Below are 13,333 nucleotides of genomic sequence, written 5' to 3'. Positions count from 1 at the left end.
AAAAAGTTAGGAAGAACATACATGTTGAGCAATTTTCTTTGCTGCACAATAATGATTGATACCTGATATTTTTTTCCCACAGAAATCACTCACAGATATTATTGGGAAGCTGCAGAACTGCACGCCACATTCTGTTCATTGTATAAAGCCTAATAACTCCAAGTTGCCAGATACTTTTGACAATTTTTATGTGTCTGCTCAGCTGCAGTATATTGGTGTCCTAGACATGGTCAAAATCATAAGACATGGATATCCAATACGTCTCTCTTTCACAGACTTCTTGTCAAGGTAAATCCTTTTAGTTTCATAAAAACTTTTTCTTACCTACAGTACAAAGCCTTCTGTCATGTTTTGGTAGTGTTTGCAGTGTTGTTTTGCTGATGAGTCTTTCAGGCTTTTTTGTCATGTCTGCCAGCAAGGGATTTAGGCTTGTTAATTTTTAGTTGAAGGAATCATGAACTTTGTGGAAATGTATTTCTAAAGATCATCAGCAAAGGTTATTCAAGTAAAAAAATATAACTTCACAAAATAGTTATATTTTTATAATTTATGCTATTTACATCATTTATAAAATACAAAATATTGCATGCTGTCTCCAGATAATTAAAAAGCAGAAGGAGAAATAGGCTAATTTTTCAAGTGTATCAGTGTAGGTGTCATGGGTCCAGTATTTGTATTTCATATGCTAGGATTTGTTTCTGCATGGTGATGAGATATTATTGCTCATACCACAACACCATTTTTATTATTGTTGTTAGAAATTTTGAATTAATGTGAAAAGACAAAAAGATATGTGTCACTCCACCTGGCTGAAGGCAAACTCTCTTCCCCCTTCACCAATTCAATTTTGGGGTTTTGGCTCACATTCTCAAATGCTTCAGCAGAGAAAGAGCACCATCTTGTCCAAGAGATGTTCAGTTAGCAGCCTCATGTGCTCAACACTCATTCCTCCTTTCTGCTTGTTCTACTTCTTGACTGATATATCAAGCAGTCATAATCTGGCCTATGTATTATTTTACTTCTGTAAAACAGCATGGGAGTATCGGCTCCTTGCACACATCTAAACTTTGAGTTGCCTTCTTGGAAAAAAGTTATGGATGTTAAATTATTGCTTAGACAGGATTATATTGTCTCTGGCAATTCTGAAAATACTCACAAAGTGCAGCAGAATAGGAGTTTATAATCCCACGTGTTTCAAAAGTAAGCCGTCTCTGTCCTACCACAATATTCATCCTGCATCATGAATCCCAAAGTGCAGGCTGGTTGAGAAGAAGATGCAAATAATGGGAGATTTGGAAAAGCAGGCTGCTTTCATATTCAGAAGTCTTAGGGGCAATCTCTGTATGTACATTTCTATATTATTGAATTGAAAATTTCAAGGGACTATTACATGAGCACAAACCCACAATCCTTTCTACTGTGAAATCCTTAAAATGGTTCATGGCAAGAATTTGGTCCTTGCCACCTAGCTTTTCTCACTGCAGTTCCCAGGTAGAGGTTGGAGTTTAGCACAGACCTCGGACCATTCCTGGTGGGCAGTATGGTGGTATCTGCTGTCTTTTGAGGATAAAAGAGAGTAACCATATGTAAAAAGGTTATTTTATTCAGTTGGCTTGAGTGCCAGAGAATTCAGAACCATATGTGTTCACTCCAACAGTACAGGCACAAGTCTGGCACATTGTCTTTTTTGGAGAAACTTTATTTTAAAGTATCACTAAAAGAATGTTTGAAGTTTCAAATATAAATTCAGTCTTTTTCCTCCACTTCCTCAAGTATGTCCCAGAGACAAATTTTTACCTAAAAGTTTAGAGGACATCTGGTGTCTCACAATAAATATTTAATTGGAGTAATGACAGTAAAACAAGAGTAACAACAAAACCCAACAACATGATGCCAGCTATTTATGCTATTATTTTAAAGTGTTCTAGTTTTGTTACTGTCCATCTTTATCCCTTTTTCCTCCACTATAAATTATCTTTATAGGGTCTTTGCAGCTGAGCCCATCTTTTTACGTATTTGCACCAGGTCCCAATAATTTTATTATTATATATAAAATGAATTAAACAGTGGTGGTGCTAGCATCGTGTCACTGAAAATGAAGTCTGTTTATAATATTCCCTATGAATATGTGTTGAACCTACTCAGAAGTTAGCAAGAATCACTCTGCATACATGTCTTAACATTACTGATTTTTAGTTTTGTGTACAAACAGGAAAACAGAGCTCTTGGTCCAGTGGTACTGAAACAAACCGTGAACTTTTTAAAGCTTTTTACAGGAGCCATTCCCATCACACAGGCCAAAGCTTATCTTACTTTGAATGGCAGAACATGCTAATTCTTCATTTTACTCCCCATGACCAGTTAACCTTCATATTCACATTCTGGGTATTGGATAATTCTTTTCATTTCAAATAGTACGAGCATGGGGCTATTTGTTTTGTTACTGGCTGTAAAGTACAAAATTTTTAAGCAGAAATTGTAGTATTAGATTGCAATTCAGAAGTACCATCAATTCTTTATGTTGTATTTTTTTAGACAATATAGTACAGGTAAGAAAGACTAAAGAATTATTAAATTCAGAGATTATGAGCTACCTTTTCAAAATTCTTCTAAATAACTGTCACTTGTACTACATCTCTATATTGCCTCAGTGACAGGATCAGATGCTTTTGGAAACCAGATCATTAGTTTTGGCAATGTGGTTGTAAACTGGATTTGCTTTATTTGCTTTTCAGCCTAACTCTGGTCTTGTCCTGCTATTCATTGGTTGGAATGAGGAATGATTTTTTCAGATTTCCATATGGGCTTATGGACATGAAGTTGATGATCTGTCTCATCTCTCTAATTTTTATCACCTTTGGTGTCAAACTGCTATTTCTAGTGTGGGACTAAGTGTATTTGCTTAATATCATACTGATTATATTGAGGTGGGGAAGCAGAAAAAACAGGAAACAAAACACAAAGAAAGATGAAGGCATCGTTCTTTATTAATTGTAGGAAGCTATAAACAAGTGAATGTTCTTACCAAGTGCTCTTACTGGGCTGAAAAAGTTTAGCCCCTCTATGGCTTGTCCCAAGGGGCAAAGGAATTACTCTCCATTACTATGAGGGTGAAGACCTCAACAGCTGACAACAGAAAAACACAGAGAGGGGAAAGGAAAAATAGATCATTTCTGTCTTTTAACTCAATGATGGATGCACCTGACAATAATTGTTTGCCTACACCTTAATTTTTTCTGAATGTTTTGTAAGAAATAGAAATATGAGTCATTTTTGCTTTATTCTATCATACTCTGCTCTGTCCTTGTTTACAAATACTAAGTACTAGTAAGGACTCTTGATTTTCATGCAGGTTCTCTCTTTTGAAAAAGAGTTTCCTCCCCATTTGAGTCATGCTACCTAGCAATTTGACCGTGTGACCCCAAAGGGGGAAAAATACACCTGCAGATGTAAAACACAAGATATCCTGGTGTAGTTGATAATTGTGAACCTATGAACTATCGGTCCAAGAATGACAGGACTGAGGTAGCAAAATGTATCCCCAAATGAGTGCCCTAACTGTAAGATTTTCACCTTCAGTTTGTGTCTTGGAGTCCTTCTGATGGGCTGAGTTTCAGTGAATGCAGCTGTGTGGCTCACAGCTTGACTTAGCTCACCTGCAAAAGTGTTTTATAGCAGTGATGCAAGGAAATCTTGTTTTTCTCCAGCTGAATGTTCTATGCAGTTCTCCCTGGTTTACCAGGCTTGAGAAGTAAAGGATATTAGTGGTAGGTCTGAAAGCACTGTTCAAAATCCAAGACAAATTGTGGCCCAGACCCCAACTTGAATTCCCTAAAGATAATGAATAGCTACCTTGCTCAATCCTCCTTCTCCTCATGTGTTTACTTTTAGGGTCTTCCTTATTATATAGGTAATTCTGTCAGAGTTAAAAAAAAATAATTGATGAAAAAATTAAAAACCTTGTTTTTTGCTGGCTAATAAGAAGACAGAATGTTAAATTAGGGGCCTTTGTGGTGAAGGGATAGAATATCAGAAAACCTGGATATTCTATCAGTAATACTGACAGTACCATTGCTTTCTTAATTGGATAAATTTGAATAAATTTATATTAATATCTAATTAGGGATTAATATGACTGGTCTCTAGCATAAATTTATGAGTCGCATTTGAACTCTTACAATGGCTAAAGAAAGACAGTAGCTAAGGAAAGGTCATATTTTGCAAGAGCACTTCTTCCCAGGCTACAAAGCTTAATCATTATTTCTATTGCTGTCCTTTTTGGATTTACTGGTTCTGCTTCTGTATTATTAAAGTAAAAGTTAACAGCTGCTAGGTGAACCCCTCCATCACCAAAGTTCGTTGATCAGAAAAGAAATCTTGTACAAATTCTAGTTCTTAAGTGGAAGCTGTGACAGTTACTGTCAATGAATATATAATAAAAATGGGAATTAATAAGGTCAGATGCTATTAAATGCTGTAAAAACAGGCAGCACCAATATAATTATGAAATATGTGATTTAAGTGGATTTGCCAACTCCAGCTGCAGTGTTTCTGCTGAGTTTGCCTGCAGTGTTGGCTCAATTTCTAAAGCTCTTTGAGTAGAGAGAGAGAAACCAGTTTTTACCTTATCTTTAAAATAGAAAGCCTTGAGTAACATGCATTTTAGACTCCTGGAAAAATTTACTCATGTATTTTGCATTAATATCTATCTTCAGAATCGTTCTCAGTGGGATAGACTTTGAAATTCCAGCTTTACTTTTTAGTCAAAGCAGTGGCAGAAACAATGTTGTGAAGAGTTCAGTTTCCAATTTGCAGCCCAAATTGTACACACAGGTAAAGTTTCCACAAATACCTCTTTGCTGGAAGAAAGAAAACAGTAAAATAACTATAGAATTAGGAACTGTCTGTAGATGGCTGTTTCTTTCCAGTATTTAGCATTTTGATATCTTATTTAAAATGAGGATAATTCCACCCAAGATATAAAAAAAATTCTTTAGTGAGAACATAGTAATTTGTTATGTTTTTGGTATTCGGTGCAATGGCAAGAAAGTAAGTATCAGTTTCTGCTCTATTACCAGTGTAGAACAACACGGCTCAGAAACTCTCTGGGGCACAAACAGAGTCTGGTTGTACAAGCTTAATATCTAGAACCTAATCTCTTTGCATCAATTAATAAAATGGATCCTGGCTGGTTTTTGTCATGCCAGGAAGACATGTAAAAGCCATTTGGAATATAAATTTTTAAAAATAATGATAGTGATCAAGGACCCATCTAGAGTAATGAGGTGAGCTTATATTTCTTGCTCAGTGAAGTACAAGAATACAGCTGTTCAGGCATGTTCAGGTAAAAATGAGGCAGTAAGATGCTCTGTTTCGCTCATTCTGAACAATTTTATTTTGATACCATCCTCGTCGACAAATGCTTCTCTAGCGTTAGTGTATTGTAAATTGGATTAGAAATGCAAATAATTTTTTCCTCTCTCTTTCTTCTTTATTGTAGTTCACCAAGTTGCTGAACAGTACCCAGTGCTTTGCTCTGCCTGCATTTTAGTTTCCTTGATCAAGGAACAATTTATGTGCTACTCCCTTAAAGATAGAGGTTCACATGTCACACATATTTCTTGTGTCTGGGACACTGCTTAGCAATGGAGACTCCAAGGTCCAGTTGCGCAGGTCCTGAAAAAAGACATCTGTGTTAGCCTTCCCTGCCATTTGCAGCAAACCTTCAGGGGTGCTGGACCTCCGTATAACCTCTGTGGATTACATGAACTATAAGCAATTTGAGCCTTTCACTTAGCTGATGAGAATTGCAGGATTTCTATGAGAAAAATCATGTTCAGAAAGCCCAAATAATTTTCTGGTGGTGCACTATTCCTTGTCTTTATTTCTGCACTTTTTGAGTGTTTCTTGGAATTTCATCACCGTCTTTCAAGTTTCTAGACTGTCTTTTCTGCATCTAAGTGTTTCAACTCAGTCGTGTATTTTCCACCATGGAGCTCCCATCCTGCCTTCTCTTGCTGCTCAAGGAAGAGAGGAAAAGATTTCATACTGTGAAGGCCGTATGTAGAGACATCCCTTATGATGTTGCTGCAAGAAGAGATAAGTCAGTAGACTTATCTAATTCTCTTCAGAAATGGCTTCAGTTTTATCAATCTAGTCTTAGTTTTACCTATGCATATGCAGGCATGCAGTTTAGATTATAAGTAGCTGCTTGTGCTAACTGGTAAGACAGTGTCGTGCAGATTTGCAGGTACAGTATTAGACCACCTTCTTCTTCTTCTGTTTCCTTTTTTCTTCCCCTTCTTCCCCTCTTTTTCTCCTTCTTCTCCCTCCTCCTTCTTTTCATTGGCTAATTTTGTTCTCCTCTATGGACAGAATATGTTAAAATATCTAAATTACAGCATGTAAGCTGTGTGGAGTCAATCTCTAGTATTTTAATGTATTGAAAATAGGATGTTAAAAAGAGTTAACAGTCTGATGATTTTTTTTTGTTTTAAAGTAATTTAAAGAGATGGCAAAACATCCATTTTAATAGGAAATATTAGGAAGGAAGATATGGAACACAATGATAATGGGTTCTTATGATAATCATAGCAGTGAGAGTGAAAAAAGTCTGTTCGAAGACTATTTTAATTACAGGTTTTCCTCTGATTTTAGTATGAAGTTATTCTTAGATGAAGTTCTTCTTAGAAGTTACACTTAACTGCAAATCCTGAAATCTGCTGTTCTACTCAGGGCAGCGTTCATTGATACTGAAATGCTTTAATAGTGGACTTGAGGTCCAAAATGGCTTCAGAGCACTAAATAGTTACTAACTTATCCAGACAATTGACTTTGCTTGGAGGTCATTCTAAAGAGATACATTTTTTTCTCAAGCAGGAAAGTTTACATTCATGCTAGTATCATTGCTTTGTCAAGTAAAGTCTCTTCTTCTGCAACTGGCATAAAGCCCTTTTTAATAACTATTGTAAGCTGTATTGCAGCTTACAGCTGTATTGCATATCTGTATTGCACAGATGTGTTGTTTATGTTTGTGGATCTTGTGTGGGACTCATCATTGCATATCCAAACTCCCTTTGCCCAGAAGCTTTTTGATGGTGGGTTTTTTTATTTTCTCTCTCTGTCTTTCCTCTCTCTTTTTAACCTCTTGAAAGCAAGGGAAGTGATAATATTTCATAATATATCATTTGTGAATTAAAAAAGTGCATCAAAACATTTCAGAGTCTCATGAGCAAGTAGGACATTATTGAGAATGATGTACTGAGTAGGTTGCAAAGAGATAGGTCATCACACTGGCCCTTTTAGCTTTATTGTCTGCTATGCAATAATATCATCAGTCTTCTCATGGAGCAGTGCATTGATACGTGCCATGATACCTTAAATCGTTGCAAGGAGAGCAAGGCATAATCTGACTGGTGTTAAAAAGCAATATTCTATTAAAGTAGATGTAATGATAGCAATTTATACCCAATGGCAGTCACTATTGTGTAGTTTGTTGCTTCAGACCTAGAGCTCGAAGTGATATTTCTGATTGAGGGGAATCATTTTTGTTTGTCTTTCTTTTAGATTGCAAGAAAAGGTGAGTAAATGAAGTATTTTGAAGCCATCAGTTTTGAAGGTGCCTTAAACCCAAATTCATAAACATGATAATGACTAATTTCCTGTGAAGAATGAAGGTCATCCACAAAGTTTAAAACCGTCATCTTAAAAATGACTGCGTCTTTGGCAGTTTCGGTAATCTTCACATTCTGTAAGGAAATGTTCTGGGTTAACTCCAGTGGGCAGCTCAGTCCCAAAGAACCACTGCTCACTTCTCCCCAGTGGGGTGCAGGAGAAAATCATACAGGCAAAAAACTTGTGTGTGTAGAGATAAAGACAGTTTAATAGGGAAAGCAAAAGCTGCATGCGCAAGTGAAGAAAAATTAGGAATTACTTTTCTACTTCCCATCATCAGGCAGCTATTAAGCCATTTCCAGGAAAGCAGGGTTCTGTCACATGTAAACATTACTTGGGAAGACAAACACCATCACTCTAAATGTCCCCTCTTCCTTCTTCTTCCCCCAGCTTTTCTTTTTTTTTTTTTTTCCTTTGCCAACCTTTCTGATAGCAGAGCCCACTTTGGAATAATTTACTGCAGTCTCAGAATTATTCTGAGTTACTAATCCTGTGTGAAAACTTGCTGATGTTGGAGATAATTATGCTTTAAGGGATGACCAGAACCCAGAATGCACTGACATTCTCCCTGGCAAGCCACATATACTAGAATCGGTGTACATCACCTGTGAAGTGCACAGATTTGGCACTGACTTAGAGGCTAGAGGCCATTTGGCATGTATTTGTACAACATGGTAGTAAAGTGGTAGTATCTGGCCTATTCATATCATGAACAAATGAAAGAGCTCTATATGTTACAAACAGACTAATACCCCCATTAGGTGCGTCTTTGTAACTGTTTGGCTTGTTTTCTTCATTTTCCCCCTTAGGTCCTTTTTAATACTCAAAATACAAGAAATATACTAGATAATTTTAGATGCCTATGGTAGCTCAACTGACAAACCTGGACTTAATCTATAGTGTATAGAGAAAAACGGTCGTTTTCAGGATATGGTTCAACTGACTTATTTTACATTTACCCATTTTTTCTGAGTATTTTAGTCTGAGTCTCACTGCCATCTATGGCAAGGAACAGAATTAATGGTTTGTCTCCAACAAAAAACAGAGAACAACATTTTAGAGTTGAAACAGAAGCAGCCTTTGAAATTCTGCCATGGTATCATCAGTTCTCAACCCTACAGACTAAGTAGTATTGTACGTGCAAAATACCAGTCCTTATGTTACATGTCACAGAGTTGGACTGTGAGAATAATAGAGCTACTGGTTTTTTAGGGACTTACTGACAGTCCATAAATAAGTATAAGAGAAATTAAAGTTTCTTTTTTGACTGGAGTTTTCAGTGATAGATCAGACATCTAGCTTTATTCTATATTTAGAAGGCAAAAATAAAATTCAGTGTTGTTTGCTGGGCATCTTCCTAGTTTTACAATGTAACCTTCATTCGCTAGGATTATTATAAATGGGTGTAAACTCTTCCGTCATTCCGCTGAAGTCAGTTGAATTATTCATGTCTATCATGTACTTAGAGTTCTGTGGGACGGATATGAAGAGCGGTCCCTTGAGCAGGGGGATGTAATTAGGTAATAAAAAAGACAGATACAAGGAAATAAAGGTGGCATGGTCAGTTTTATGTCTGACAGTTCCTAACTTCTAAATGTTTGGTGTGCAATCTGAATAATCTTCCAGCATTATTTATATTACGTTTAGTATAGAATGTATAAAACTTAGTTAGTGGAGCTTCTTACAGGGAGTTTATTGCTTTGTGCAATAGAGAATGTCCTGGTTTTTAGGCTGTTTCAAAGAGAATCTTAAGATATTGTTCTCTCTCCACTACTATGAGTGTGTGAGGTATTTTTCTGTCCTTTTTTTCTGCTGCCTCTTTTTTCCTGGCTACACTCATTTTCTTAGGCAATGATAAATCTCTTGGGCATATGCAAACATAATTGTGGTTGAATGGTTTAGCAGATCCAGTGGTTTTCTTTATTTTAACTTAAGTAAGGATCTGTGAAATTTTAAAGTGTTTATTTTATTTCCAGAGTTAAGTGCCACCCTTGATACCTCTGGACTGACATTCAGTTTCCACTAGCATTTCACTTTTCTTATCCCTCAGGGTTAACTAAACATTTATTAAAGCACTAAATAATCCTGTTACTCTGTGATATCCTTATAATATCTATGCATATTTTGCATCTGTGAATTTAAAAGCTTGTGCTGTTTCTAAACACAGTGAAATGTTCCCACAGAGCACCAAAATACCTACCACAGTACTGGATTCCTTCTAAATAGGATTGTAAAAATAGATAACACTATATTTGTTTACAAATAAGAATATTGAAAGTTCTTGACCCCCGTCTCACAAACTGAACGAGTTCAGTGTGCCTATAGCAAGCAGTTTATAACATTAAATAATTTCAAAACTTTGATGTTTCAATAAAAATAATTATTGAGTACCTCATAATTTGCTGACATCGCATAATGACAAAGATAATGGACATAGATTTATACATCACTGTAAGAAGTTCAGTTAAATGCCTGACATAGAAGTAAACCTGTTAAAAGAAAATATTATCAACCACTAATGTCTTCACGAATCCTTACACACTGAAACCCTTTTAAGGAAATGCCTGTTAAAATAATAGACCTTTTAAATTAATGCAAACAGCCTATCTTTAAAATAAACATTTTAAAAAGTAAGTATGCAACATATTAGTTTATGCTAATAGCACTATACAGGAACTTTGAATTATCTAATTAAGGTGCAAATTGTCACATGGATAGATTAATTTTACTGTATAGTTTTAAAATAATTCCTTTGTATTCATTGATTAATTAAGTATAACTGTGTGCTTTCAGTTCCTCGAAAAATATAATTAGTTGCTCTTTACTGCTTTTTTTTCTGATCATAAGACTTGTATAAATGCAGTCCAGCTGCTCCACACTGAAAAGCGACTGTGACCCTCCTGCTGTTTTTTCTTTCTGTGATTCTGCAGCTGTTGAATTCTTTCCACTCAGCTCAGACATTCACGGCACCCTTTTTCTCCTTATCCACATCTTGATATTCTTTACAACCATTTAATCTTCATCAGAAGAACCTGGAATGAGACTTCCTAAAGCTAGATTTCCTAGTCAGACTGAATAATACTAGGCAGTTAATTCTGGTGACATCTGAGAGCAAACACAAAATCCTATGCCAGCATGCATGTAAAATCCTTTTATGTATCTTAATCACTGAATCTTACTTTTTTTTTTTCTTAGACCAATGTAGCATTAATTTAACATCATCAGTTCTAGCAGAATTACTCCTGCTGTATTCCATGGTAAATGAAAGCAGAATCTAGTCAAGTATTGATATATTATGCCAAGGGGACAACCTTACCTACTTACCTATCTTGAGAAGTGTTGCTTGTGTACGGTTTATCTGACCATTATACAGTCCAGAGCCAAGTCTGTTACCCAGACTGATACTACTCACAGGGTTCAAAGGGAACAAGGGAAGTTCCCACAGAAGAAAGCAGAGATAGAGATGATCTTCCAGAGAATTAATTTTGCCTGTATGGTTTAAGAAGGACCTAAAAACTTGCCCCGATAATCCTAATACACATTGTCTGTGCTACTGGGGAGCATTGTGGGTAGGACTTTATGTATTTCCATTCCTCTTTGGCTGAGTCAAGGTTGCACAGAAAAGAAAAAACAAAAGCAAGAAAGAAATAAAGCATCATCTAGGTGGAATATTCAGATTCAATCCTATTAACCTTTAATATCAAATTTTCCATTTTACTTTGGTTTTGCTTTCTGCTTCTGCAATATATGTCTATCTAAGTATATTTCCAAGTGATCTGGGAAGTGCTTTTTTGGCAAACAATGAGCTAATTAAATAGTAACCCCTCCAGGAGACCAAATGGGAAAGTCTATAAGCCCACTTTTGTGTTTCAACTCAGTATCATATCATGTTTTTGAAAAGTCCTTGTGTATTTTTCAGGAAAAGTCAGAAGTCACTTTGCTTTACACAGCCTGTTTGCAGTTATTTCAGGCATGTGATTCCAGTCTTCCAAACAATGGGACAGGAGCTGGACCTAAGCGTGTCCTTCCCTGAATACCATTTCAAAGTCAAGTCATAATTCCACCCCTCTTTAATATTATGCCCACCACTGTGCTGCAGATCCATAGATCAGAAGTCATGACCTTGTTCTGTGCCCCTTGAAGGGTGACTTTCTATCTTGACCTACTCAAAGTTGGCCTGTTGGGGAGGCCCAGCAGCAAGTTTCCTGGAGGCCAAGTGCCAAATCACCAAAACTCTTGACTTGTAGTATAATTTTAAAGAAAGGGGTGCATAAGACATCTTTTAATTCCTTATAGCCTCATAGTGAAATGTGGGCACATTATTTCTCTGTGTTAGGAAAGGACAGAATTTTACCCATCTGTTCAGTTACCTGTTGACTCCTATGCCCTGGAATTCCTTTATTCCAGTCTCTGTTATAAAAATAAATTACAAAAAAAAAAAAAAAAAGTATCTTTTGATTTTCGTGATTTCAGACCTTTTAGTTTTGCAGGAGGACTTTTAATTTTGACTCTCTATCTTCACATGGCTACATCTGCAGAGAAAGGAAACTGGCTTTGTTACACACCGGTACTATATCACCCCTGTGTTATATAGAATAAAATTAGCAGGTTGATAAAAAAAGTGTTAAATTAGTTCTGCAGTCATATATTGTTCATATAATAAGTCTGCTTGGTGTTGGTTGACAAGAAGCTCAGCAGAAGGTGGCAATGTGCGCTGGCAGCCCAGAAAGACAACCGTACCCTGGGCTACATCAAAAGTGTGGCCAGCAGGTAGAGGGAGGTGATTTTGTCCCTCTACTCTGCTCTGATGAGACCCCACCTGGAATACTGCATCCAGCTCTGGAGCCCCCAGCATAAGAAGGACATGGATTTGTTGGAGCAAGTCTAGAGGAGGGCCACGAAGATGATCAGACGGCTGAAGCTCTCCTATGAAGACAGGCTGAGAGAGTTGGGCTTGTTCAGCCTGGAGAAGAGAAGGCTCCGCGAAGACCTTATAGTGGCCTTCCAGTACCTGAAGGGGGCCTACAGGAAAGATGGGAAGGGACTCTTTGTCAGGGAGTGTAGCGATAGGATGAGGGGTAAAGGTTTTAAGCTGGAAGAGAAAGTCTAGAGGAGGGCCACGAAGATGATCAGACGGCTGAAGCTCTCCTATGAAGACAGGCTGAGAGAGTTGGGCTTGTTCAGCCTGGAGAAGAGAAGGCTCCGCGAAGACCTTATAGTGGCCTTCCAGTACCTGAAGGGGGCCTACAGGAAAGATGGGAAGGGACTCTTTGTCAGGGAGTGTAGCGATAGGATGAGGGGTAAAGGTTTTAAGCTGGAAGAGAAGAGATTAAGATTAGATATTAGGAAGAAATTCTTTCCTTTGAGACACTGGAACAGGTTGCCCAGAGAAGCTGTCGATGCCCCATCCCTGGAGGTGCTCAAGACCAGGCTGGATGGGGCTTTGAACAGCCTGGCTTAGGAGGAGGTGTCTTTGCCCATGGCAGGGGGGTTGGAACTCGATGTTCTTTGAGGTCCCTTCCAACCCGAACCATTCTATGATTCCATGATTCCATTCCCTACCCATCTTATTTCCTAAACTTCTAGCATGGCTATGGTACTATATCTGGTATGTTTGCTTAGTTTTTTCATTTCAACTTAAAAGAAAGTTTTTGTTGAC

General features: G+C 37.2%; 1 protein-coding gene across 1 annotated transcript in view; it reads left to right on the top strand.

Moving 5' to 3' along the window:
* The window catches only part of MYO16 (myosin XVI), a 327,773-nt gene that overhangs the window by 225,477 nt on the left and 88,963 nt on the right, over window positions 1–13,333 (top strand). Inside the window, exon 27 of the mRNA XM_014944223.1 lies at window positions 83–288. Coding sequence (XP_014799709.1) covers window positions 83–288 — 206 coding nt within the window. The remainder of the gene's footprint in view (window positions 1–82; window positions 289–13,333) is intronic.

The sequence above is a fragment of the Calidris pugnax genome, unplaced genomic scaffold (assembly GCF_001431845.1).
Source record: "Calidris pugnax isolate Ruff unplaced genomic scaffold, ASM143184v1 scaffold69, whole genome shotgun sequence".
Taxonomy (NCBI): domain Eukaryota; kingdom Metazoa; phylum Chordata; class Aves; order Charadriiformes; family Scolopacidae; genus Calidris; species Calidris pugnax.
Note: the sequence above shows the minus strand (reverse complement) of the source record. Positions and strands in the feature narration are given on the sequence as shown.